We start from the raw sequence: 27,269 nt of genomic DNA on the forward strand, positions 1-27,269 counted from the left end.
TCAACCTGATGGTCTTTTTGGAAAAATCTTTTCCAGGGCCAGCTTCATGGGCATGCCGTCTGGGCACTGGCGCAGTCCCTATGTTCAGAAGAGTGCCATACTTGGTTTAATGCTCTCCTGTAGCCACCCTGAAATTCTTAATTTTTGAAGAAAGACTCCACATCTTCATTTTGCACTGGGCCCCATGAAGCTTGTAGCCAGTCCTGCTCTCTTCCATCCAATAAACTTCTGGAAGAAGGTCACCTCTTTGGAAAGACATCATTGGCTCCTTTCTGATGGGCTCCCATAACCTCCCACTACCCCTGGCTCATACCTCCATTTATTTAACCACCAACACCCAATGGACAAACTCCTGCTGAAATACCACCAGCACTGGCCTCTCTTCAGCACAGGCTGAGTCCCAAGGCACAGTGCTAAGCTCTTCCTATGCAAGAGTTACATTATAGCAACCCTCTAAGGCAGGTGCTATTATTATCCCTGATTTACATTTGCTGAGAGCTTAAGGGATCCACCCACACAGTAAGGAGAGATGGAAGCGGGACTCTCGAACCCAGGCAGAGCATAAACTTGAAACTACTACTTTCGACTTCTAGGAACTACACGCAGGACCAGAAATACAGTGGTGAAAAAGGAGGACATTAATTATGAGAACCACCACACTCATGCCACCAAAGTATAATTATTAGTTACTTTTTTGTAATTACCTGTTAACACGCCTGGATACCACCCCACGGACTATGATTTCCCTGATGCCTCAGATTCTGTAATGCAGAAAACTTTCATACACTTGGCACATGATAAAGTCTCTAATATTTCTTTAAAAAAATGAATAAAAGGTAATTTCCATGTGGATGGCTAATTTTATTATCAAAATACTTCCAGTACTTATTATGAAGCCATGACAGTTACACTAAAAATTAATCCAATTGATATGTTGTTAAGTTATACCTTAATGAAATAAGATGATCTAGGAATGTTGGAAGCAGCCATTAAAAAAAAAAAAAAAAAAATGTCCTGCATTTTTCCTCCCACTGGTGAATTCCTTATTAGCAAGGCTTTTAGTTCAGCTGTTTAAAATAGAAATCTTTTTTCTCAAAGTTTGGAAGTTTTTCACTTTGATTAAATTAAAGCCTCTAAAACTCTGGCAATGTCCCAACAAGAATCTGTGCCACCTGCATTCCTAAAACTACATTAATTCCTGCCAAAAATGCATGTTGTGAAAATCTAATTTTGAGACAACATCAAACACACAAAAATCGAGGGCCAGGCTACAGAGCAATGGGCCTGAAACTATCCTGTCCTCTTCAAAAATGTCAATGTCATGAAAGACAAAACCAAGGAGTTATGCCAGGTTAGAGGAGACCAAGCACAGAGGATGACGAAATGCAACTGGCAAACCCAGATTGTCTCCTGGACCAGGGAAATAAAATGCTATAAAAGGACATTTGAGGGACGAATGGCAAAATCTGAGTAAGGACTGTAAGTAAGATTAACAGTAATGTATCAATATGATATTTCCTGATGTTGATAATTGTATTGTTATATAAGAAAAACGTCTCATTAGGAATTAAACACTGAAGTATTCAGGGGTAAAAGGAAATGATGTTTGCAATTTTACTCTCTAGTGACTTTATTTTTTTTTATTTTTATTTTTTTAAAGATGACTGGTAAGGGGATCTTAACCCTTGACTTGGTGTTGTCAGCACCACACTCAGCCAGTGAGCGAACCGGCCATCCCTATATAGGATCCGAACCCGCGGCCTTGGTGTTATCAGCACCACACTCTCCTGAGTGAGCCACAGGCCAGCCCTCTCTAGTGACTTTAGATATGTACTTCTATCTATCTCTCACTCTCTCTCTCTAGAGAGAGAATATTAAACGGTCTGGCCGGTTAGCTCAGCTGGTTAGAGTGTGGTGCTGATAACAGCAGGGTCTAAGGTTCAATCCCTGTACTGGTGAGCTGCCAAAAAAAAAAAAGGAGAGAGAGAGTGAGAAAGAGATGTGGTAAAATGTAACAATTAGTGAATCTGGGTTAAAAGCATATAGGAGTTCTCTGTATGACTTCTGCAACTTTTTTTGCTAGTTAGAAATTATTACAAAACAAACAAATTTTAACCATAATAATACAAGTACTGCTATTATTAATCAGGAAATGATGTGGCATGGAGGTAAATATCATAATTTAGTGATCAAAGTATTCTGGTTTCTGAACATTCTGAATCCCAAGAGTAGTGCTGAAAAGTATATTTTAAGATCTCAAGTGATAAAAAGGAAAGCAGACCTTCATGAATATACATACACATACAGTATTTGCTTCATTTTGCTTTTGAACTTACTAAGTGAAGATAGTAGTGAAAAGCTTTGCTCAAGGAAATATTATTTAGTAATTCAACAGTAAGGCCAAAAAGGCTTCTTTTTCCTCCTCTCCCTGCAACCTTCCAGTGTGGGCTTATTACTCTGGCCCTCTCCCCACAAAGTGTATCGAATAACTCAACTCGCCTGGATCACTTTCTGAGCTGACGGTTTCCTCAGTGTTTTGTTTGGTTTTCATTTTCAAGGCAAATTGCAGAGCTGGGGCCTAGGTTAATATTCAGAACTGTGTTCTGTTTTCCTCCACCATGCCATTGACATGACAATAGAGACCAAGGGCCACAAAAGGAGGCCAACAAAGGAAGACAAGTTTTTAATGCTAGAGCCATCTGCCAATTCCCCTTAGTATCTTTTCAAGAACTGAGTGAGCAAGAGCTGGAAAAGGGTGTGCAGCAGAGGGCAGAAAAATCATTCACAGGAAGAGCAATTGCAATATGAAAAGAACCAAAGGAAAGTTGGAGCTGGATAGATGAATGAATGGAGTCCAAAGGCCCCTTCTCTTGAGCTCTAAAGAGATCCGCCACACCCTCTCCGACGGGGCTTTTGTCGGTTGCCAAGCATTTTAAATGTTATAGTAAGAATATGTTATTAAGGGAGGATTTAATATACACAAACCACACACACAAAAAAACCCTCCAGAGCGGTCTTCTGACTACCCACGTGGAAAGCTCAAGCCACCTGCCTTTGTAAAGATTATGCTGATTTTTCTTCTTTAGGTAGCAAAATGTCTTCAATACAGTAGTTTAGCATTAATAAAGCATTTCCATAGCAACTCTAAATTCCCCCTTCTCCCAGAGACTTGCAAATTTTTAAGACCACCAACCATGAAAATGTGTTCAAATGCACTAAAACAAAATATTTTCATGCTCTCAAGAAATGTTATTAAAATTCTAATTTTTTTGTTTTTGAACCCAAAACATATTCCTTCAACATTCTTCCTAGAAGGAATACTACTCAAAACCCTGAAACCATAGACGGACTGCTGCTTTGGAAGCTAAAGCTTCTAACATAAAGCAGTTGGACTCTGGCTCAGGTGCTAAGTCCCTTAGGCATCTATCTTATCTCTCTGAATTCTCAATTTCCTGCAGGCAAGGCATAGCTTTTATTCCCTTCAGCCTCTGCTAAAACAGTACTAATCCCTGAATGGGATCAGTAATCTTAGGGGACAATCAATTACGTTTTTCCCCAGCCAGATTAGCAAACTTTAGGTAACAGTCTCTCATTTCTGAATGCAACCTTAAAGTAAATCTATTGTAGTTGGAAAAAGAGGTCAACGTTGGCTGGATTGTCTTGTGGCTTCTCCAAGTGTGTCTTCAGGTGGGTTTTTAAGTTCCATCCACCATTTAAAGTGTTCATGTCTTGCAAGGGGGGAGGTCAATGATTAAAGATTATCTGGTCATTTCTCTTTAGATCAGACTACATTTCTCTCACATTTCAATTTCAAGGATTTATAAGATGTCTTCAAAGAAATCGTCATGGATGCAGTATTTATATAAATCTGTTGCCTTTTTAAAACTAATGTTGCAACGGTTTGATTTGTAAAGTAATCACAGTCAAAAGCTGTTTATCTTTTAAAGCAGTTGGCAGGCTCCTGTGTGAACTGGAGGAGGAGGAAAAAGGGGCCGGGACTAGCAAAGGAGGATGCCAAATGCTCTGGATTTAATTCCACATTGATGATGTGCAAGTTATTTGACGGAACCAATGCTAAGAGGCCAGCGGTGGCCTGGTGGTGCTGCCCGAGGCCCACCAGGTCCTGGCAGATGGAGGCCTCCCCAGGCTGGGGCAACTGAGTGACCGTCCCACCACACGGCACCCGCACACCCGCGGCCCAGGCCTTGAACTCTGCTCCCCTGACTGTCAGCGGCCCATGATTGAGTTGAAACCCTGTGGCCCCCGGAGCCAGGAGGCTGACCTCTTGCTGTGAGCCGGCTGTAGACCTGGGAGTTGACTTCCTTATCCCTCATGTAGCATCGGATCTCCTCCACCGCCTCGCGGATGATGGTGACGGCCAGCACGAAGCCCTGCGGAGAGAGGGGACAGGGGGTGAGCCCGGCTGAAAGCAAATGTCTTCTCCTGGTGCTGGGAACAGAAAAGGTGAGGGCAGCAGGGCAGAACCCTCGAATTACTTCAAATGCACCCCCCTATAAATCCCCTTCAAATCTTTTAGGGAACACATGCTCCCTGGAGAAATGCTACCCGAGAGAAACCCTCACTGACACACACAGAAAAGGACATCCACCGCACGGGGTTTGTTAAGGGCAAAAAACGTAAAAACACCCAAACTGTCCATCCACAGGCAACGGCTGAGTGATGGTAACACTGATATGTTTCTCACTCGCCACGTGCCGGGCACTATTCTGAGTGCACTTCACCCTCACCAACAGCCCCATGAGATTCACTCCTGTTACTGAGATCTCCACGCAGACGAGGAAACTGAGGCACAGAGAGGTGGAGTAATCTTGCCCAAGGACATAAAGCTACTAAGTAATAAGCAGGATTTTGGATGCAGGAAATCACCTTGTTCTCAACTGCCACATTATTCTGCATCTCCAGAAATTTGGGTGGATGAAGCCGATAAGAAGAATCACCAGGCAATAGTTAAAAAGAAGGAGATACATCCAAGTTGCATTGACAGAGACCAGCCGGGAAGTCAACCTTTCAGAACACACAATGTAACACCGCTTATATAAATAACACCAAAGATTCTCTATACTACTAAATGTTTTCCAGTTTCTTTAACTACTGGTTACATGCCTCTGCAAGGAAGGGAACTAGGATTAGGGTGGGGAGGGACTGAAAGGGATGTCAATCTTATCTTAATATTTTAAGTTTTTATAAAGAAACCATACTAAAGTACTAACTGTATAAGTACCAACTACACACAGAAGTTGAAAACTGCCCAACCTTCCCCTCATAAAATCGGAGGCGGGGTTGGGGGAGTGCGGAAGGTCACCCACAGGAAGAATCTATTTCCAATCTATCTCGTCTTACAAAGGCAAAAAAACTTTAATTCATTTTTCTTACATTCATTCATTTTCTTTGCCATCCCTCTCCTCTGCATCCTTTTAAAGCTTGCCAGAAGTTATTTTTTAAACACAGAAAGCATAACCACCCAGGGGTTAGCAATCATGATTCTCTGAGGATTTCATTTTCATACTGTTTACCCCGTGAAATATATTAACTTCAATTCAAAGGACGTTAAATCTCTTATGTAAATCTATCCAGAGATGTGCTGCTTTGTGAACCTCCTCCAAGACTCATCCATCTTTACAATCAAAGGATTACTCCTGTTTCCAATCAGATGTAAAGTACACACTGCAGCCAAAGGAAAACGGGTACATTTCAGAATAAAAGCATAACCAGACCACATAGGGAGGTAAGAGAAAACCTGTTCTGGAAGGAGCATAGACCCGGTTTGTGGACATTGTCCCCCATGCTGCTGTTTTGTGGTTCTGTGCCAGAACCTGAGTTTTTGTTGTTTGTTTTTTCAAATGTTCCCATTTCTATTTCTCTGTGCATGGGCCTGGCTAAATCCCATTGATACTAATGGGAAGTGCTCATACAAAGACAGGAGCTACTAGCTAACCTCCCTGTTGCAAATAAACACAGCCTCCGAAGTTATCATATCCGCCTCTACACACACGCGCACACACGTCTCATTAATCCTAGAGGACATACTGCCCCTTAGGCTTGAAACTGCTTTACAAAGAGATGCAAAAGTAGTCCAGAAATAAGTTTCAACCATCCAATTTAGGACGTCCTTAATATCCACAGATATTTAGGAAGTGGCTCTAATAGGGGGTGCCTAAGGTTGTTTGGGCTTGTAATGAAATCATAGGCACTGATAACACACAAACAAGCAATTCTGAAGGTGCTAAGCCTCTTCTGTAAAATTGTACATCAAAATAGACTTACTAAAGCAAAATTAATCCATGGCAGATAGAAATCAGAAAAGCATTTGCTTAGAGGGAGAGTGGGAAGTGACTGGAAAGGGGCCCTAAGGAACTTTCTGGAGTGATGGAAATGTACCATATCTTGATTGAGGTGGTGTTTACACATGTGTTGACAAATGTCAAAACTCACTGAATTGAAAACTTAACATCTGTGCATTTTATGGTATGTAGATTATATCTCAATAACAACAGCAGCAGCAACAAAACCTAGATTATTTGGTCATCACACAAACGATGTTATGGATTATTCCAGCTACCTCTTGAGGAATTTCTCCCCCTAACATATTAGGACCAAGAAAAAAGTTATTAAAAGCTAAACCTTAATCTGGACAATAAACATCCGTTCATTAGTGGCAGAATTTAAAAACTGAAATGGGAACATTTCCTGGGAATTTTCGATATGTCAGGAGCTGTATGATGCATTTTACTTGCAGTAATTCATTTAATCCTCCTAACAAGCCAAGGAAGTGAGCATGATCTCCCCTATTTTACAGATGAGGAAACTGAGGTTCAGAAAACTAAAGCTTGTTCAAACTACACAATTTCTCAAAGTGAAGTCAAGAGCTGAATCCAAACCCTTTGCCTCCACACCCCTCATTCAGAGCCACTGTGCTTACAGCTGGATTCGGAAACAGAGGACTTTCAGGGTGGTCAGAAGGCATTTTGAAATGTGTTCTAGGCAAGAACTGGAAATTCATTATCTATGTTAACATCTATTAGGGGAAATCAGCTATGGTCACCTAGAAATGGAGGCTGTCTAGTTCACGTTTTACCTCAAACCTCCTTCTCTGTAGTCTCTGGGAAAAGAAGCAGAAATACAAGACAAATATGCCCCAACTTAACCATCACAGGAAAAGCTGACTATGACAGAGCCCACAATGTGGAGTTAGAAAAGAAACCTCCAGACCTCCACAGGTTGCCCAAACCTAGCTATTAACCTGCCTGACTCCTATCCTAAGTCATAGTTAGAGGAAACCAGGTGAGTCAGATGGGAGACAGCAGAGGTGGGGGGTAGGGGGAGGCTTCACCAAAAAAAAAAAAATTTTTAAAAATCACAGTTACTGACTACATTGAAAGTCCTACGTTTTGGAAAATCAGAGCATCGTTTAGCAAGGAGACAGTGGCTGGAGCCAAGGGCAGGGCTCTTTAGAAGGGTGCCAGCCCTCCAGTTCGTCCCAGTCCCCACCACAGCCCACCGGCTTCACCCCACTGCAGACACTGGAGTTTTTCATCTCCACTGCTGATGCAGGGAATATTACTAGTAAGGGAAAAGGGAAAAGGGAATGGCACTTGCAATAAAGTCACAATTAACCCCTTGTTCCTGACTCACCAACCCCAAGTACAATCTGGCCTCTGCTGTAGAAGGGAACAACCTCATTCGAAAGGGCCTCAAACACCCTGTGTGCCCATCTTATCTATTTAGTTTCCTATAACTCACCAACTTCCAGAAGGGAGCTGAGGGGACTTAAGATAGAAGTCCCCATAAAGTAAGATCAAAAACAAAAGAATTAAAGGCAACTCCCAGCTCCAAAGATAACCACTGGCTTTGGTGAAGGTCCTTCCAGACCTCTATGTATTTACATGTCTAAGTATGTACAAATATTCGTTGTGTGTGTTGGGGGTAGGGGGCTCATAAAAATTGGAGAATGCTGTCCATGTTATTTTGCAACTTACTTTTTTCATGAAAAGAAAAATATGATTCATATCTTCCCATGTTAACACAGATGGAGCCACCTCGTGGTTTCCAACTCCTAGGCAACATTGCATAGTATGGTTATATCATCATTTAGGTAGCTTTTGATGCACATTTGCTTGTTTGCAATGTTGAAGTTATATAAACCATGCTGCAAGGAACATCTTTGTACCCCCTACACCACACATATACCCCAAAGCCCACCATATATTCCAAACTCCTCTCCTTGGAAAAAGAGAGAATGTCCCTGGTCCCTTTAATAATTTATATCCTAGTGTGATCTTGACAAGCTCCTTATTCTCCTTAGGCCCCAAGTTCTCTTTGTCAAGTGAGAAATTCTTTTTTCCTACCAGCCCCTTTCCCTCTAGTAAATAGGAGCCTCCAATAACCACCCTTCAAAGAATTCGACAGAGCTGATCTTATTTCCTACCTAGCTATTTCTCATTTAAATTCTTGCATAATTCCACTTCCCCTTAGCCATATGTACATTAATCTTGGTTAAGATAAGGAAAAATTTATGCCAAATGTGGCTAAAGTCCCCTGTCCACCACAGATGCCAATTAACAATGCAAATGAGACTGTGGGGATGCTAATATGTCTGTACCTCAGGAACTGTTCAGATGATGGGACTATACTACAAACTGGGCAGATGGACAAGGGGAGGAGAGAGCACAGACCAGATTGTATATCGTACTTGAAATGCAAATGGCAGAAAGGAGAGGGAAACACACGGCTGCCCTCATGGACATCTTGGGATCTCAATTTTAAAAACATGTGCCCTCACAGAATATAGTTTAATACAATGCATGTTATAATGTGTATAAAACACATGCATAGGTAAGAAGAGACTGGAAGGAAACACAGCAGAATCATAAACAGGGTATCTCAGGGTAGTGGCTGCACAGCCATTTTTATTCCCCTCTTTGTGTGTGTTTTTTTGGCTCTCCAAATTTTTGTTCCAATATTATGAGATCCTTTGTAATTAAAAAAAAAAAAAAGAAAAGAAAAATGAACAGAAGCCACTTTGGAGGCAGTAGGGAGAGTGGCAGGAACTGGTTTTGGGAAGAATCCAATGGACAAGGCTTGAGAGATGGGGTCTGGAGGGTTCCATGCTAGCACTAGGGTGAAGGAGTAAGAGACACTCCTATCTTCAACCAGAGCAGAGATTACAAAGGGGCAGCTTGAACAACAGACCATCAGGAGTGGGTCCACTTCACATAGTGCTTTAATTTTTTTTTTTTTAATGAGTTGTCAACATTCAAAAATCAAGAGAAAGGCATACTGGAAATTAAAAAGAAAAACTGACTTAGAACTATGTGTATTCTGTTACCTTTTCTCTAAAAAGGAAAAAAGGTGTAAGAATTTTTATTCATTGTGCTGGTTTGTTGATAAAGAAACTGGATGGACAAGAAATGAATGACAATATGTTGGGGGCAAAACTGGATGGAAGCAGAATTTTCACTAGAGACATTTTTGCATTTCTTAAATCATGTGACTGTATAACCTCTCAAATAATTTACACTTTAAAAAGATAATAGAAGGTAGTGTGATATATGATATTTTGTATATATTATAGACTAAATTTTTAAAAATAAGTAACTTATGGTTTGATTTTACATGAATATGTAGTAAACAGCTGTGGAACTAAAAAACTAAAATAAAGTTAGGGTGTTTCACGTAAAACTCTAAACTTTCCAACTCTTGGGCCTGGCAACTCCTGGTCCATGTATCCCTGATGGAAATGAGCACAGTGCCTGCTTCCACCTGGACAGGACATACGCTCCCAAGGCTTCATTCTAGCAGCCTTTGCAGGGTGAAGGCAACAACAGCTTCCAGATGATCACAACATTCAGTGCCTAAAAGCACAGGCACCACCTAGCATTTGGTTAAGCATGCCACCGGACACAGACAGGAGCGTCTGCTATCCCAGGGAAGGATGGTCAGACAAAGGTTCTCTAGCTCCCAGCATCCTACCTCATCCACAAATGACTCAGAGCAGGAAGGATCTGCTCTTGCATCCCAAAAGTACCTTCGTTGCTAGTGTGGAAGAAATAATTCCCCCTCCTCTTCTAGGGCTAAAGTTGCTGGCATAACTTGTCTGATTAACTTGGCATGCACAGGTGTAAAGACCCATTTACGGGTCCCTTAGCAGCTGGCTACCCCAACTCCATAGGTATCTCTGCACCAAATCCTTATCATCTCTCACCTGCTACCAAAATAAAAAAGTTTATTTGGTTTTGTTTCTTTAAGGAGGCTTAAATCTTTTCTATTTTTACAACTTTCTCTTAATTAAAAAATTTTATAAGATTTGTGAGCAGAGAATCCAAGAGTTCCCCGAGTCCTGCTTGGTGAGATATAAACAGCAACTATACTTTGATACGTGTCTGTTTGAAGAAAAGGGATATCAGTTCCATCCCCTCCACATTTTAGTCACACTGGGCTTCTTTCTGTTCCTCAGATGGTCTGCCTACCACGGGACCTTTGCATCACTGCCACCTGGAATATTCTTAACCCTCCCAGCCTATTCCCATGACCTTCTCAGGCAGCCTTTCATGACCACCCTGGCTAAGGCTGCCCCCTCCACATCTCCCACCCTTTACCTTCATCCATCAGAAAAATACTAAATGTGCCTGGGATTCCACGTCCATCCTCTGACCTTAATTTCTTATCTTCATAGCATTTCCCACAATTTGGAACCATTTTGTTGCTCTGTTTATTGTCTATCCCCTGTGAATATCAGCTCCATGAGGGCAAGAATTTTTTTTTTTTTTTTTTTAAAGATGACTAGTAAGGGGATCTCAACCCTCAGCTTGGTGTTATCAGCACCACACTCTCCCGAGTGAGCCACGGGCCAGCCCTTGAGGGCAGGAATTTTCATCTATTTCCTTCATGGCTGCACTCCCAGCAGCCAGCACAGTGCCTGGCACACAGTAGGTGCTCAAAAACTGCTTGCCAAAAAGAAGGAAGAAAGAAAAGGAGACAAGGGAAGGAATGGAATGGAGAAGCCAGTTAGTTTGGCTACACTTTGTGTACATGAAAGCACAGATTCTGTTACTTTTGCAACCCCTCACACTGAAATACTCTACAAACAGGAAATGGGATCTCAGAAAACAGTTCAAATAATATAATCCATGAGGACAGAGGCTTTGTCTTCTCACTTGCTACCGAGTCCCCAGAGTCTTGAACTGTACCTTCTTCAATAAGCATGCAATAAATATTTGCTGAAACAACCAATGAGTGAACAGCTGACCGAGTGACCAAATGAATTGCACAGGCTTTGCTCTGGTTTGTCCCTGTGGTGCACAAATGGCTGCAACAGTCAAATCCCAGGCACTCCCAGTGTGTGGGCTTGAGGGCATCCTTTCCCTTAAAGGGCCACTATCCCTTTCCAGATGCTTGGGTGAGAGAAACAAAGAACTTTCTATTACCAAACCTCTGAGGTTACTGAACAAACAACACCACTGATTTACTCACCAGGGGAACCCAGTAGGTGTAGAGTGCTCCAAGTCTCATCTCAGGAACGAACTGAGAACAAGCGAGAAGTAAAAAGTAGAGGTTGAAAAAGTATTTGAACTGGTTGAACAGTACCTGGAACACAGAGAGAAAGACAGGAGACATTCAGGACTTGTCTGATGAGATTTGGACGGTTTAGAGGGAAGTAAATAATATTTGAAAACATTCCTACACAAGAATGCAACTTACATAATACCTTTCACATAAAGCTGCAACACTTCCATATGTTGTTTAGGTATGATTTTTTTTTTTTTTTCCCTATTCTTTTTTTTGCGGCTGGCTGATACAAGGATTGATCCCTGGACCTTGGTGTCATCAGCCCCAGGCTCTAACCAACTGAGCTAACCAGCCAGCCCATCCATATGTTGTTTAGGAAAACACATATGGGTAATAAAAATATCATTTGTAACAGTAAAAAGGTAAATACAGATATGCATGGAAATTGTAAACACCAATTTCAGGACAGTGCTTTACTTCCTGGCTGGGATATGCAACTGGGGAGGGCCATGCGGGGGCATCAACTATATCTGTTATGTTTTATTTCTTAAACTGTGTATTTTGTAAGTACAGGTGGACCACTCGACATGCTGTTTAGGAAGAGCTTGTAGTGGGGAATGCTTACACTGTAAGGTTGAATTAAAATAGGAAAACAAAAAGTTATATCCACAATATGATCTCAACACCATAAAACAATATAGTACAATCCTACTCAGGGTGGCAGTTGGATTCTGGCAGAGTTGGAACTGCTGGCATGTGCCTGGGGAGTGAGACTGAGACCACACGACTAGCTGTGGCCAATGAGCAATGAGCAGAAGTATCGTGTCTGTTCAAGGCTAAGGCAGTTAAGAGCCACCGTGCCCTTTGCCCCACCATGGCGACTTTGATGGTCAAGTATTCCAGATGGTATAGCTACCAGATGGAGAAGGGTGTCCCAGTCTGCATCAGACTTTCCTTGGATGAGAAATAATTCTTCTCCTGACTTAAGATACTGAGATTTGGGGTGGAAGAGGGTGTGGGCTGAGGCAGCAAGCAATGAATATAGTCAGAAATCACTGTTAAAAACACATTCAAATGGACCTTATGCTGCAGTATATTTGTGTCTCTGCATGATCACTCAACATCTAATGCTACCATTGTTCCCTTCCTGCATCAAAGGTGATGGCAGCTGCTGCTTCTCAACGTCAACTGGTGTGTATGTGGAGGCCATGCTGCATAAATGGATATGTAATGCATACGTGCGTTGCGGGGGGGGGTTGCTGAGTATGAGTCCATGGACGTGTGTAAGTTTATGTGGGGACTGTTATGGCTCCAGGCACATTTATTAGCAAAAATGTTCATAGACATTCTCTCTCTAGATGGTAGGATTAAAATGTGTTTACCTGTCTGCAGAGAAAAAGCTAAAAAGAGAGAAAATAAATAGGGCTGGCTGGTTAGCCCAAGGGTTAGACCACAGTGTTATAACACCAAGGTCAAGGGTTCAGATCCCCACACCAGCCAGCCACAAATAAATAAATTAATAAAATGTATCTTTATTTTTGTCTCTCTACTGTAATCTCCCAACTTTCCTATATTGAGTACATGTTTCGTGATGATAAAGGAAAATATTTAAGCACTGCTGATATTCTTTTCCAATATTTTGCTTATAATTGCTCAGTCCCCAAAATATCTTTTTCACTCTTAGGCCCAACACATCAAATAAATGTGAAGTTATTCTAACCAACCACGTGGAGTCTCACAGCCTTGCAGACAGAAGGCAGCCCCCTGCAGGTCCTCACGCCACGGAGGATGAATGACCAGTGCCTGAGGTGTCATGGAGAAGACACAGGGTATTCACAAAATCTGCCCCAGGACCTCAGTCTTCTCAGACTGGTACCATCACATGTATTTGTGGTGGAGAAAGAAAAGAGCATGGTCCCTGCCTGTACATACCCCAGGAAGAAAGGTGAAGAAATTGTACTTCTGATTGTTGATGACATTTCGAGGATACCTCTGGTCCCTCTTCTCGGGGTGCCCCAACCAGACAGTGCGGGGCCTGGGCTCCCCTCTCCCACAGCATCTCAGCCACTCACAGCACCTGTAGGAAAGACAGGCCCACACAGTCAAGCCACGCCCACACAACCAAGGCCACGCCCACACAACCAAGGCCACGCCCACACCTGTCCACCCTTCTCAGAATGTTTTTCTCTAAAGCTTCTGTGCTGAGTCAGGACCACAGCCCTATTTGAGGCTTCACTTTTCATGAGATGGGAAAACACAGCAGAGGCTTGTAAGAAGCTGTGGTCCACGTACAAGATGCTTTCTCACCAGTCCCAAATTAGTTATTTCAAAAAGTAGAATTCATTTATAAACAAAAAGACTTAAGACATTAAAGATATTGCAATAAGCACTATTATCACTTCCACATTTTACAGATGAGAGAGGGAAGCTCAGAACTGTTTAAATAAAGCACCCAAGTTTGCCAAGACATGAGAAACATCTGAGTTTGGACTTGAAAATGTGGATCTTATTCCGAAGCCCAGTGTCTTTCCACTACCCCATGCTTTCAAAGCTGCTGGTTACCCCAAGATTACTATGTAAGGGAGGAGGGGAAAATCTCCTCTCCACCCCTGGCTCTCCTTTTTAGCAACATACTGGAGGAGCAAGCCAGAAAGACGATGTCTCAGAGCCCAACATAACCTAGAGATGGGCCAGTGTGCCTGCTATAGGCAGACTCACTCCAAGTGGCGCCTCCAACCTGGCTCTCCTGAGGGCAGCTCACTAGCGCCAACCCACCAGCACCCCACTCCCAAGTCACCCCCATGCAAGGCAAGGGAACATCAGGGAATCTGGACCACTACGGCAAAACAAAACCACTCTGAGACCCTCCCAAAAGGGCAGCTTGTCTTTCAAGAGAACTTATAAACAAGGCATTTCAAGAACTGCCAGCACCCTTAAGCCCTGCAATAAAATGGCCCCATGCTGAATTGCCCATTCACTGCCACAGCACACACAGGCTGGGAGGGAGAAAGTCCCAGCCCTGCCAGCCCTGCCAGAGATGTCGCCAGCTGAACTGAAACCAACCAGCCATGGTGACTACAACTTACATAATATGACTTGTCTGCTGCAGACCCTCCTCCTCCCCTTCCTCCTCCAGGCCAGGCCCCCGTGGGCTGCTGCAACACAGCGCTGAGCAGACACAGTCCCCAGACACCAGGACCCTAATGGTGAGCGAGCTAGCAAGCTGCCTGCCCAGGTGCTCACATTTCCATGATGAAAGACAATGCTCTTTCTTTAAAAAGCATCCTCATTCCAGTAAACTGGTGCTTGGTGTGGAGTGGAACGCTGACAAGGACAGTAACTCATTCCTTGGGCCCCTTTATAAGCTGACTCTGGCAGGAAGCACATCACTCCATGTGCAGAAACCCTCCTGATGATCATGACTGACTCATGAGGGAGCCAGTAATTCTCTCCCCATCCCGTCACAATCGTGTAACGATGAAGCCCATAAGCTTGACACTTCTAATGAAAGATGAAAAACGAATTCAGAGAACCGCAGATTGTGGTTCAGACTGACTGCTTAGATGACTTTTGGTTTTTTTCCTGTTTCGTCTTGGCAGAAGGTTCCACATGTCAAGCTGTTGGTTACACTATTCATTATTAACCTACAGATGTGCGCTGCACACAAAGCACTGGGATACTCTACGCAGCCTGTGCTGTGGTAGCAAAAGACGGGAAACAAGCTAACCATTCATCACAGGGAGACTGGTTAAATGAACAGGGATCATCCATAAAATGGAATTCCCAGCAGTCTTTAAAGGATGAGCTAGAGCTGTATGCAAAAATGACCACACCTGAAAGATGTGCTAAATGGAAAAGCAAGGAGCTAAAAGGTGTGTCCAGGATGCTACTCTTTGCGCAAAAGCAAGCAGGGATGCACGCAGACACATGCTCACACAAGCACAGAAAATCTCCACAATAAGCTCATAACACTGGCTCCTTTTGGGAAGGAAGGAGTAGGGAGAACTTTTCCTATATATTCTTTAGTAACATTTGCATTTTTTATATTGTACATATATTGTCTATGGAACTACATGTTTTTTCAGCTAAATTCATAATAGTAAGTATCCATTTATTAAGTATTGGTACAAAGTATTACTCTAGGTCCTGTGGAGACCAAACACTGGAGCAGGACCCTTGCCTTCTCTTGCCTCACAATCTCACTACAAAACAGGGGTAAATCTCTGGCACAGGATAAAATAAGGACTTTGTGTCACCTCAGCCCAGTGTAATTTGCCCCAAGCCCATCTCATTTAATCAATTTGATTTCTACATCATTCACTTTCTACCTGCACTGAATATAACTTGAACATTTTCAACACAGGATTAATTTCACTATCAGGTCAATAGTATTTAGTGAACGCTTAATAATAACAACAAAATAAGGCAAGTAATCACAGCTGCTTTTTTGTCACACATTCATTCATCAAGCATCGCAAGTGCTCACAGAGTGCCGGGCCCTCGCCTAGGTACCAGGCATTCAGTGCTGAACAAGACAGAGAAGTCTTCCTTTTGTGGAGTTTGTAGTCTAGGGGAGAGAGACAGTAAACAAATACCCCAAAGAAACTAAGGCCAAGGGCAAGAGAATGAGTGGGGAGGGGGTGTGGCTCCGGGAGATTGGGTGGTCAGGTAGGCTAGGGTGATGGCTGAGCTGAGTGACAAGGAGGGGAGATTGGGTGGTTAGGTAGGCTAGGGTGACGGCTGAGCTGAGTGACAAGGAGGAGCAGCCATGCAACCATGCAGAGAAGTGCAATCCAGGCAGATGGATGTGCAAAAGCAAAGACCCAGAGGTGGGAAGTAGCCTAGCAGACGGGAAGCATCCAAAGAAGACTGGTGCAGCAGGAATGCACCAATCATAGGGGAGAGAGTAAAAGACGAGATCAGAGGAGGAGAGGGTGGGGCAGATGACACAGGGCTTTGTCACCAAGGCAAGTTGTCTGGATTTTATTCCATCCACAGTGGGGATCACTGGAGGGTTATAAGCAGGGGAATGGCATGACCAGATTTATATTTTTAAAGGGTCTCCCTGGCTGCTGAGCAGAGAAGACACTGACTTGCAGTGGGCAAGAGTAGAAGCAGGTAATGGGTATGGGGTTTCTTTTTGGGGTAACGAAATGTTCTAACGTTGATTGTGGTGATGGCTGCACAACTCTATGAATATACCAAAACCTGCTGAATTGTACCCTTTAAATAGTCAAATTTTAGGGTATATGAATTATATCTTACTAAAATTGTTTTATTAACAACAAAAAAATGGGAGCTGGCTGGTGAACTCAGTTAGAGTATGGCATTATAACATCAAGGTCAAGGGTTCAGAACTGATCAGCAGCAAAAATAATAAATAAATAAATAAGTGTAAATGGGGACCATTTAGCAGGCTGTTGCCATGGTCCAGACCAGCAAAGACTAGGGTCCAGACTAGGGTGGTGACAGTGGAGGGTGATGAGAAGGGCACAGATTATCAATATGTTAAGGATAGAGAAATGCATGGCCTCATTTGATGTTCACAACCATCCTGCAAGGAAGATACTAGCAGCATCCCCCACTTCACAGTGGATACACTAAGCCCTAGAGGACTCTGTGACTTGCCCAAGATCTACTGCTACATCTGCTACTGAGTGGTGGAAGCAGGAGTGGAACCCAGGTGTGTCTGACTAAGACCCCAAGCTAAGAGCTCTCCGCACCCTGCAATGCCATTAACAGTCTTGTCTGCACAATTATTTTGCAGCTCTGTTTTGTTCCAGTCTCTCACTTCACAAATTGGAAGCCTCTCTGGAGGCCAGCAAGAGTGACCATCCTGTCCATGCAGGAGCTCTTCTGCATGTCATCAGGGGCTCTCCTGCCCCACACCCATTCACCTTCATGCCAGTTATTAATGTATTGCCTCCCGGCACCAAAGTCACCCTTCAATACCTGCTCTGGGATAATGAACGGAGTTCCTGTCTGCTTGTCTCCCTTACAATGAGAGTGCAGTGCTAAACTCTCTCATTAGAGGGTGCTGGAGGGGCACTGCTATAGGAAAAGGCTCTCCAGTGGTTTCCAGGCTGGCGTGCAGTGGTCAGTGGCCTGTGGCCTCACTGTGAGTGCCCCCCACAGTGCTCCACCCTAATCCTGCTCCCAGAAGGTGATACCCCTCAGCAACCTCGAGCACCACCGTGGCCTGGTGGTCACCTTCCATGGGCCCTCTCAGTATGGCTATCCCATGCCCTGGCCTCCTCTGCACAATGAAAAGCAAAAGATGTTAATTCCAGCACGATGCTGTGGCTGGCAGTGTCTCTGAGCCTGAAGCCTGCTCTGCTCCTCTTTCTTCATCACAGAAACATTAGCAAGTGTTTGGTGCTAAGGGCCGAGCCTGTGGCGCACTTGGTAGAGTGCTGCGCTGGCAGCGCGGCGACGCTCCGCCGCGGGTTTGGATCCTATATAGGACTGACTGGTGCACTCACTGGCTGAGTGCCAGTCACGAAAAAACGACAAAAATAAATAAATAAATAAATAAATAAAAATAAATAAAAATAAAAAGTAGAAGGAAAATTGAAAAAAGAAGTTAAGTGTCTCACTAAACGTCTTAAAGTGATTTAGTTCCTATCCATGAATTACTTAACCTTCACCACTACAGTACCTAGAATCATCCCCTGTTTTAGTCCGTTTTGTGTTGCTATAACAGAAATACCTGAGACTGGGTAATTTATAAGGAAAAGAGGTTTATTTGGCTTATGATTCTGGGACAGCTACATCTGGCATGGGCCTCAGGCTGCTTCTACTCATGGTGGAACGTGGCAGGAAGCCGGCACGTACAAGCAGATCACATGGCAAGAGGAAGCAAGAGAGAGAGAGGAGGTGCCAGGGTCCTTTAAACAATCAGGTCTTGCAGGAATTAATAGAGGAAGAACTCACTCACTACCCCTCCTCCCCCAGGGAGAGCATTAATCCATTCATGAGGGATCCGCCCCCATGACTCAATCAGTTTCCAACACCGCCACATTGGAGATCATATTTCCACGAGTTTTAGAGGGGACAACACATCCAAACTCCATCATCCCCCACCCACATTTTTGGAACTGCTGTCCTACAGTAGAAACCTTGAGCTGGGTGGCAAATTTGGCAAACTGTGACCAAATTCTCCAACATCTGTCCAAACAGAAGAGGTGGCAGCCAGGCTCCCTATCGACGGCTTTATACCTGCAAACTCTCTTCTCCTGGCAGCTGCTGCCACACCTTGTGTGTCTAATGGGTGGACTTCAGCCCAGAGCTCTATTGTGGCCACTCTCATCTTGTCGTCATAGACACTGCTGTTGTTTCTTAACACCAAACTGAAGTGTCGTCTGCCACAACCAAGAAACTCCTATCCCACATTCTAGACAGGCTGGGGAAATGGGCTACAAGACACAATCCCTTAAGAGTGAGAAATTAAGGAAGAGCCTGAAATAGAAACAACAGGCAAGAGACACAGTTTGAAAACAGCAGGACCATGTCTTGGTTTGGGTGCAAATCCCAGCCCTGCTCCACAGGGGCTGTGTAGCATTGGGCAACTCATCTTTGATTGCCACTTTTTCTATGTGTAAAATGACAAAAATAAGACCTGCTTTGCTGAATTACTTTGAAGATTAGAGAATTTAGACATGAAAAGCACAGGACAGTGCCTAGCACATAACAGGTACTCAGTTAACAGTAGATATGATATTATTTCTGGAAAAGCTATTTTTCTAGATAAAAAAGAAAACATGAAACAACTTTCTCACCTGCTGATAGCAACAGCTACTCAACTAAGTTAAGATGTAAGGCTAGAAATAATTTAATTTACACTGCTTCCAGTTTAGACCATTTATATAAAGGAAAACCAAAGTGGATTCTCTTATGATATGACTCTAAAACAAATAAAGGTTTTGACAGCAGACAGTCTGCTCACCAGGTGTGTGGTGGTTTCATGCCACCTGGCTGAAAGTCAAGGGAAAAGTAAATATTAGGGAGAATGGACAAGGGAACAATGTTTCTGAAAAAGGTAACTAATGTAACAAGGAGTTGGCCTCCACAGAAGTGATCATCTCCACTCAGTGCCTCTGCAATCAGTAAGCAATCAGTAAATATTTGCTGAATTGCCTGCCTGACTCGCCAACCTCCTGAAGCCAGAGAGTCCAGGAAGCATTAGTCTCAGCTCCAACACTGAGGAGAACCAGGAAGGATATTAAGAAAAATTAAAAGCAATATGGAGAGAACAGTCTACAGCAGCGGTTCTCAATGGAAAGAAGGAAGTGCTTTGCCCCTTGGGGACACTTGGCAACGTCTAGAGATATATATGGTTGTCATGACTGCAGGCATCTTGTGGGTAGAGGCCAGGGATGCCGCTAACTATCCTACAAAGCCCAGGCCAGCCCTGACAACAGAGGGGCTGTCCCCAAATATCAACAGTCCAAAAGTTAAGAACCCTACTCTAGAGCAGTGCTGTCCAATAAATTTACACGATGATGAAAGTATCTATATCTGCACTGTCCAACACAGTAGCCACTAGCCACGTGTGGCTGTTGAGCACATGAAATATGAAATTTAATTTTATTTAATTAATTTAAATAGCCACATGTGTCTAGTGGCCACCATATTGGACAGCAGGTCTAGAGGAACATAACCCAAATCGTTAAGCATAGATACCTTCAGCGAGGGGCGTCAGAAGGAGCGCAAGGGAAGGAATGAAGGAAAACTTTAGCTCTTTGTTCTAAACACATCTCGATGGCTAGATATTTTTTCTTTTTTTTAAACTAGGAGAATGTAAAATCTGAGGAAAGGAAGGATGCAAAGAATAAAGCTAATTCACTGAAGTCTGGCCACAGGAACACTACTGGCTGGAGAAGAAATGGGAATACATCAATCACCTCGTGAGAAAAGCCAGGTCGTTGTGTAACTTCTCTCTAAAGTAACTCTCAAGCCCTCGGCCCTGGCAGGTCTACCCAGAGGAGCACATGCCACACAAATACTGGCCCGGTGAGCACTGGGAGACACATAAGGACACTCATAGCGGCAACAGAGCGAGCAAAATCCTGAAAGTGACCAAACAAAGCCCATGACGGAGGGACCTCTGTGCAACGGAGCTGTAGCAAGCCAAAGAAGGAGGCAGAAACACACACTCTGGCAGCGCAAGATCTGAGTGATATGTAATTTACAGTTCCAAATTTTAATAAAAATAATGTTAATATAAGCATGGGGAAAAAACATTGAGAAACATACACACACCCCCAAACTATTACCACTGGTTCTCCTGGGGGAGGAGCAGTCAGGGATGATGGCTTTCCCTATTTCTCCTTCTCTAAGTCTTTCCCTATTGGTCTCCTGCTGCCCAGCAAGGCACGATTCCTCTTAGGGAAGTATGACTCACATTGCATCCCACCCCCACAATGATTCAATAATTACAAGACAAAGGCTGGCTGGCTAGCTCAGTTGTTAGAGCAGGATGTTGTAACACCAAAGTCAAGGGTTCAGATCCCCACACCAGCCAGCCACCAAAAAAAAAAAATAGTAATAATAATGATTACAAGACTCAATCCTGGCTCTCGCCTTTTCACCCCATCAAGCCCCTTTCATCAAGCTACTCCATCATCAAGCCCCCCTCCTGCAGCCAGGGCAGGTGGTCTCAGAGCTCTGTGCTCGCAGTCTTGCCTTGCCATCCCACTTTTGTCCAACTACCCAACCCCTCTGCAAGATTCCCTCACACCTGACTTCCCCCCTCAAGTCTGTCCCCCTCTATCTTCTATATCCTTCAAAACCCAACTCCGCTCTTCACAAAGAGAAGAGGAAGCAGCTCTAGGCTCCCTTAGACATTACTGGCCTATTTCTCTCTAGATCAGACTGGCAAACTCAAACCTACCCCATTTAGACTCCATAAAGAATAAATGAGCAAAAACAAACACAGGGTCCTGTGAGATAGGACACACCCCCAGCTCCTGCCAAGGTACATTCCTACACAAGGCCAGCACCACAAACCAAAGTGATTCTTCAAGACAAAGAAAAAACAGGCTCTCAAGTACGAACACTCAGTTTTTAAATGCTGGCAACTGATTCAATTTTTAAATATTATGCAAGACTAAAACCACACTGATATATTCTTTACCTAGGGCAATGACCAAGGTCAAAAAGCTTAATAACACCTGTGCTGGTCAGGATGGGCAAACAGGCACATTCACTGCTGGGAGGGGTCTAAATCATCATAAGCTCAAGGAAGGGTGGTTCCCCTTGAAGATATAGTCTATCATTGGCACAAAGACTTATGTTCAAGGTCATTCACAGTAACACTGCTAATAACAGCAAACCATTAGAAATAACCAAAATGTCCATCAGTGGGAGACTGGGTAAATAAACTACAGTGCAGTTATTCAATGGAAAACTATAAGGACATTAAAATAATAATTTAATAAAGGATTGAAGAAGTTGTTTTATACTGATATGGAATAACCCCAGGGAGCATTGTTAAGTGAAAAAAACCTGTTGTACTGTGTAAGGTGTAGAAACGACAGGATAAAAAAGAAAAATCTATGTGTGTGTCTGTATAACTATACAGATATAAAATACATTTTTTGTGTGTGGTAAATCCTTTAAAATTCTGTGGAACAACACAGAAGAAATTAAAAACAGTGGCTGCCTTGGGAGGGGCTACAGGGTTGCTAACCGCAGGTGGTGGGAAGGAGACTGATTTGCAATGTATACACTTCTGTACCTTATCAACATTGAACTATGTTGACTCAGTGACTGATTAATCTTTTTTTTTTAATTTAAAAAAGAAAAAAAAACCCTCATTCTGCTGCCCAAAGAGCACAAACTCTCAATCTGCAGCCTCAGATCTCAGCCATGAGCTCACAGTCAGAGAACAGATACTTCTTGCCTCCCACCCAGGCCTGGCACACCGAAAGAGCCCCGTTGCTATGTGTGGGTTCATGACTCACTCTCCTGGGCTTTTTGACATGCCCCAGGCACCGGCTCTCCTACCTTACCTCATTCACTTGTATTCTGTCTGGGACATTTGGTAACAGGTTCTAAAACAGGTCTAGGCTACAGCACCCAGCCAGCACCAGACATGCAGCACTAGCCTACAAAATGCCAGAGAACTGCACAGAATCCAGTGGAAGGCAATTCGCCAGACACCCAAACAATAAGCAAAAACATTTATTATGTGCTTAGTGTGTCCCAAGCACTGTGGCAAAGCCCTCAATGTGAATTACTTCCCTTAATGCTCCCAACAGCCCTACAGTGGGGGCATTTAGCCTCCCCCTCTTGCATATGAGGAAACTGAACCTCAGAGAGTCCCACAGCTGGTAAGGGCAGAGCCAGGATGCGGGTCCTACAGGCTGACCCGAGAGCTGGCACTCTTAGACACAGTCTAGCTATCTCACCCCAGTGTAGAATCTGACAGCCACCTCTGTATTGTCTAGATGGCAATCTGGGGAGGAACCCAAATGACAGGGACACAGCAGGAACACACTAAGGGTCCCCAGTGTCCCTGCCCCAGCCCACACGGCTCCCCCTTGCACTCCTGCTATGGTGGTTAATAACACTGCTACTGTACTTTCTATGGGCCGCATTCTTTGGAGTCTAAGAACACCTTAACTCTTTTAGTCATCAAAACCATTGAGCCCATTTTTCAGAATAAGAACCTCACTAGCCCAAGGTCATATAGCCAGTAAGTGGCAGAGGGCAAACTTGAATTGAAACAGTCTTGCTTTGCAGTGGACTGAATGTCCCCCCAAACTCATTGAAGCTTAATCCCCATTGTAACTGCTGAGAGTGAGAAATCCTATTATGATAACTGAAAGTCAGGGCCTTGGAGAGGTGATTATAGATTATGAGGGCCATGGCCTAGTGAATGGATTAATAAATTGATGGTTTAATGGTGGTCATGGGCGTGGTTCTGAAGGCTTTAAAAGGAGGAGGAGTTAGCTCTCTCTGTTTCTGCCATTTCACCATGTCGCTGTAGTCACCACCAGGAAAAGGCCCTCACCAGATGTGTACCCTGGACTTTGGACTTCCCAGCCTCCAAAACTGCAATCAATAAACATTGTTTCTTTACACACTACCCAGCTTCAGGTATTTGTTACAAGCAACAGAAATGGACGAATACATGCTTGAATCCATGCTTCTTTTATTTTTATTTTTTCTGATGGCTGGTTGAACGGGGATCCAAACCCTTGACCTTGGTGTTATCAGCACCACACTCTACCAGGTGAGCTAACTGGCCAGCCCTAAATCCACACTCTTAATTCCTCAAGATTCTCAGCAGCCAACCCTGACCTTGGGGAGCCACCACCTCCACTTGGAACCCGTTTCCCTTCCCCTCTCCCGTGGAGACCTGGGCAGCAGCCACTGCTACAGCACTGCTCTACCCTGGGTGTGGCACTGGCACCGAGACAGCCCCTGGAAGGCCAGGGGAAATGTTTCCAAGGGCACCTGTAAAATGCCTGAGCTTACGACAACTGTTCACTGGGAGGAGTTTCCCTCTAGAGAGAGGGAGTGGAGGAGCAGAGGGCCAAATATGACGACAGCTCAGGAGTGCAGGGGCACTCAGCAGACAAGAGTACTCACTCCTCCCCTAATGATCCTGTTGCAAGTAGTGCTGCCCTGGGCTGCACCAACCACACTGCAAACCCCCAACCTGTGCAGAGAAGCCAGACTTTACTGCAGTCAGCCCTGTCATCTACGTACAGCTTTGTCATGAGAAACTGTATGTCCAAAGGCTTTCTTTTGTTTACGCAACAAATATTTACTGAATGCTTGCAGACTCCCAAACATAGCTTAGATAACTACCCTGCATGCCATCCTGAGGGCTTAAGCTCACCCAGGACATCAACAAAGCATTTGTTATGTAAAACGGCAGGTGGAGAAGGCTTTCACCCAAATCCTCACCCTGGAACATAGGGAAATTCAAGCCTTCACAGGGTGTAAAATGGTAGAGCCCTTCCAGAAAGCCACCTAGTAACAGGCAGTCAGAGCCTTTGAACACCCATGGGTTCCATTTAACCCAGTGACTGGGAACTCCAGCCTATGAAAATTCTCTAAAACTTAGGGTAAAATTTAGACATCAAGAGATCGTCTAAATACATAAACTAAAGTTATAATTTACAATAGCAAAGTGAACACAAATAATGTCACTTAATAGCAATTCATTAAAGATACAGATCAGAAGGAAACACATCTAAATGTCAATAACAGGCTTTGAATAATTCCAGCTACTATATCTCTAACTTCTCTACAACAAGAATTTATACTTTCATAATGGAAAAAAATAAAACCCTAATGAGGGAGGCACCAGAGTTGGGCAGGATTCTGAGGTTGAGTGACAGGTCCTTCTGGGCCATGTCAACCCTCTCTGGCTTTGCTGTGCAAGGCTCTCTCTCTAGCAAGGCCCTGGTCCCACCAACTCCTTATTCTATCACTTGGCGCAAAACAGCCACTGCTCCTCAGGAGGACATTAGTGACTATCTGATGGAGGCTCAGCCCCAGTTAATGTCATTGCTTGGAAGCATTAGAAATCTCGGTGACACAGCTGCTCAGAGGAAGCTGTCAGGACTGTAATGGGGGCATCTTCAGCCAAGAAGCAGATATAGGATCAATCTGAGATCTGTAACCCAGGCCTCCGAAAAGGGGCTGCCTCTGTGGGTAATTCCTTGAAGCAATGAGCTATGTGGATAAAGAAGAGAAGGAGGGAGAAACAGAAAAAGGAAGGAAGGAAGAAGGAAGAAAAGGTCTGAATTCTTTTTTTTTTTCTGTGCAGAAGGAGGCTTCATTATGTATACTCAACATACACCTTTACTGACAGCCCACAGTGGGCCCCACCCACCACTGTCACCCTAATTAATTAGGAATGCAAAGTCCCTTGGGATTATTAATGCTTCTGAATAAACCTAAGGGTGCTGGCAAACCTGACTGGAACTATAGCTCTGCTCACTCATTCAATCAGCAAATATTTATTGAGCACCTATTGTGTGCCAGCCTTCATGCTAACCACCAGGACTCATACAAGACAAACAAGGGCACAGCTCTCCTGGAGCCTATATTTTGTAAGTAGGCAGGGTAAGAAGAGAAAACAAGCAAAAAAAAAAATCCACCCAAATGAGAACATGTCACTCAGTAGGAGGTGGCTCCTTTAGGGCAGGTAGGTAGTCTGGGAAGGCCTCTCAGAAAAGACAATTGAGCTGAGATGTGGGAGAAAAGAAGGCAGCGGCTTATGAGCTGTGTGACCCCAGGATAGTTATTTAACCCCTCCGAGCCTCAGTTTCCTGGAAAATGGAATCATGACAGCACCTAGTATTAACTACATATAGATACCACAAGACAATCCATTTAAAATATGTAGGACAGTGGTACTAGCACCTAAGAAATTGAAGAGTTAAAATTCTCGGGAGAACACCTATCATGTGTCACTAGAATGTAAGCCCCACGTTGGCAGGGATTTTTGTCTCTTGTGTTTACTGCCATATCCCCTAACATTGAAACTGCCAGGGACAGAGTAAGTACTGAGTAAATATTTACGGAGCAAATGAATGGATAAATCAACAGTAGTTATTTTTAGTTTTCATGCTATAAATTTCTGTTGACTTTTTTGTGAATGTGTAAGCTTCCAGATTTGGACACCCTTTCAATCCTCTGAAATGTCCAAAAACCAAGGCTAAGATACTTAAGCACTGGTTTTCAATGGTATCATGTACAAAACTGATTTTTTTGAGTGTCACATTGCTGATAGGGCTTTTCCAACCCCAGACAGGTTACTTTTCAGGCCCAGCAGGCCTGTACCTCCTTCAACTTTCCCTTTGTTTTTGGAGTGACTCTGCTCTGAAGGGCCAGCATTCAGAATGAAAATATTACTTATAAAGTGAAAATAAAATACAAATCAACTGGTGAAAATATAGAGTACTGGATAAGTAGCTCAGAGATGTCTACTCAATGAAATATTATGTTGCCATTTAAAATGTCATTTCCAAAGTACTGCAAAACACCTTACATTAAAATGCAAGGTGGAAAAAGTAGAACATAAAAACACATGCTACATGGTTCCTATTCTAAAAATAATGTACACATAGAAACAAGACACAGGAAGAAAACATCATTCACTAAAATACTTGTGCTAATTGTGGTTGTCTTCGAAGGGGAAGAAACGCCAGTATCTCCTTTATCAGTTTTCTCTCTTCTCCAATTTTTCTTATACACACATGCACTCATTTTTCAACTAGAGGAAAATAAAGTTTGTCCTTTTTTACTGTTTCTCTTGTAGCATAAATACTTAAGAAGAAAATGCTTGGTGAGGCCCCAGAGAAGGAAAGACCACCTTGATGTGACCATTTTGCCAGTTTAGGTTCAGTGTTACCACCTCTTGGCTAACCTACATGTCTAAAATTTAATCTTAGATTGAGAAAGGGAAATCACGATCAAACAAATCACACATTAAAAATAAATTTCTTGGGCAGGCCTGTGGCTCACTTGGGAGAGCACGGTGCTGACAACACCAAGTCAAGGGTTAAGATCCCCTTACCGGTCATCTTTTATTTATTTAAAACAAACAAATAGATAGATAGATAGATAGATGGATAAATAAATAAATAAATATCTGCGATACCACTACACTCCCACCGGGATGGCTGAACTGAAAGAAGACATGAATACCAAGTGCTGATGAGAATGTGGGGCAACTGGATCTGCTGGTGGGAACAAAAATTAGACACACTTTGGAAAAT

At 43.4% G+C, this 27,269-nt stretch overlaps 1 protein-coding gene across 1 annotated transcript in view; it reads right to left on the minus strand.

Annotated features, from left to right (window-relative positions):
* The window catches only part of ATP9A (ATPase phospholipid transporting 9A (putative)), a 126,003-nt gene that overhangs the window by 86,626 nt on the left and 12,108 nt on the right, over positions 1 to 27,269 (minus strand). Inside the window, exons 2-4 of the mRNA XM_063092336.1 lie at positions 13,459 to 13,603; positions 11,491 to 11,604; positions 4,283 to 4,391 (exon numbers count right to left, since the gene is read on the minus strand). Coding sequence (XP_062948406.1) covers positions 4,283 to 4,391; positions 11,491 to 11,604; positions 13,459 to 13,603 — 368 coding nt within the window. The remainder of the gene's footprint in view (positions 1 to 4,282; positions 4,392 to 11,490; positions 11,605 to 13,458; positions 13,604 to 27,269) is intronic.

The sequence above is a fragment of the Cynocephalus volans genome, chromosome 1 (genome assembly GCF_027409185.1).
Source record: "Cynocephalus volans isolate mCynVol1 chromosome 1, mCynVol1.pri, whole genome shotgun sequence".
NCBI classification, from domain to species: domain Eukaryota; kingdom Metazoa; phylum Chordata; class Mammalia; order Dermoptera; family Cynocephalidae; genus Cynocephalus; species Cynocephalus volans.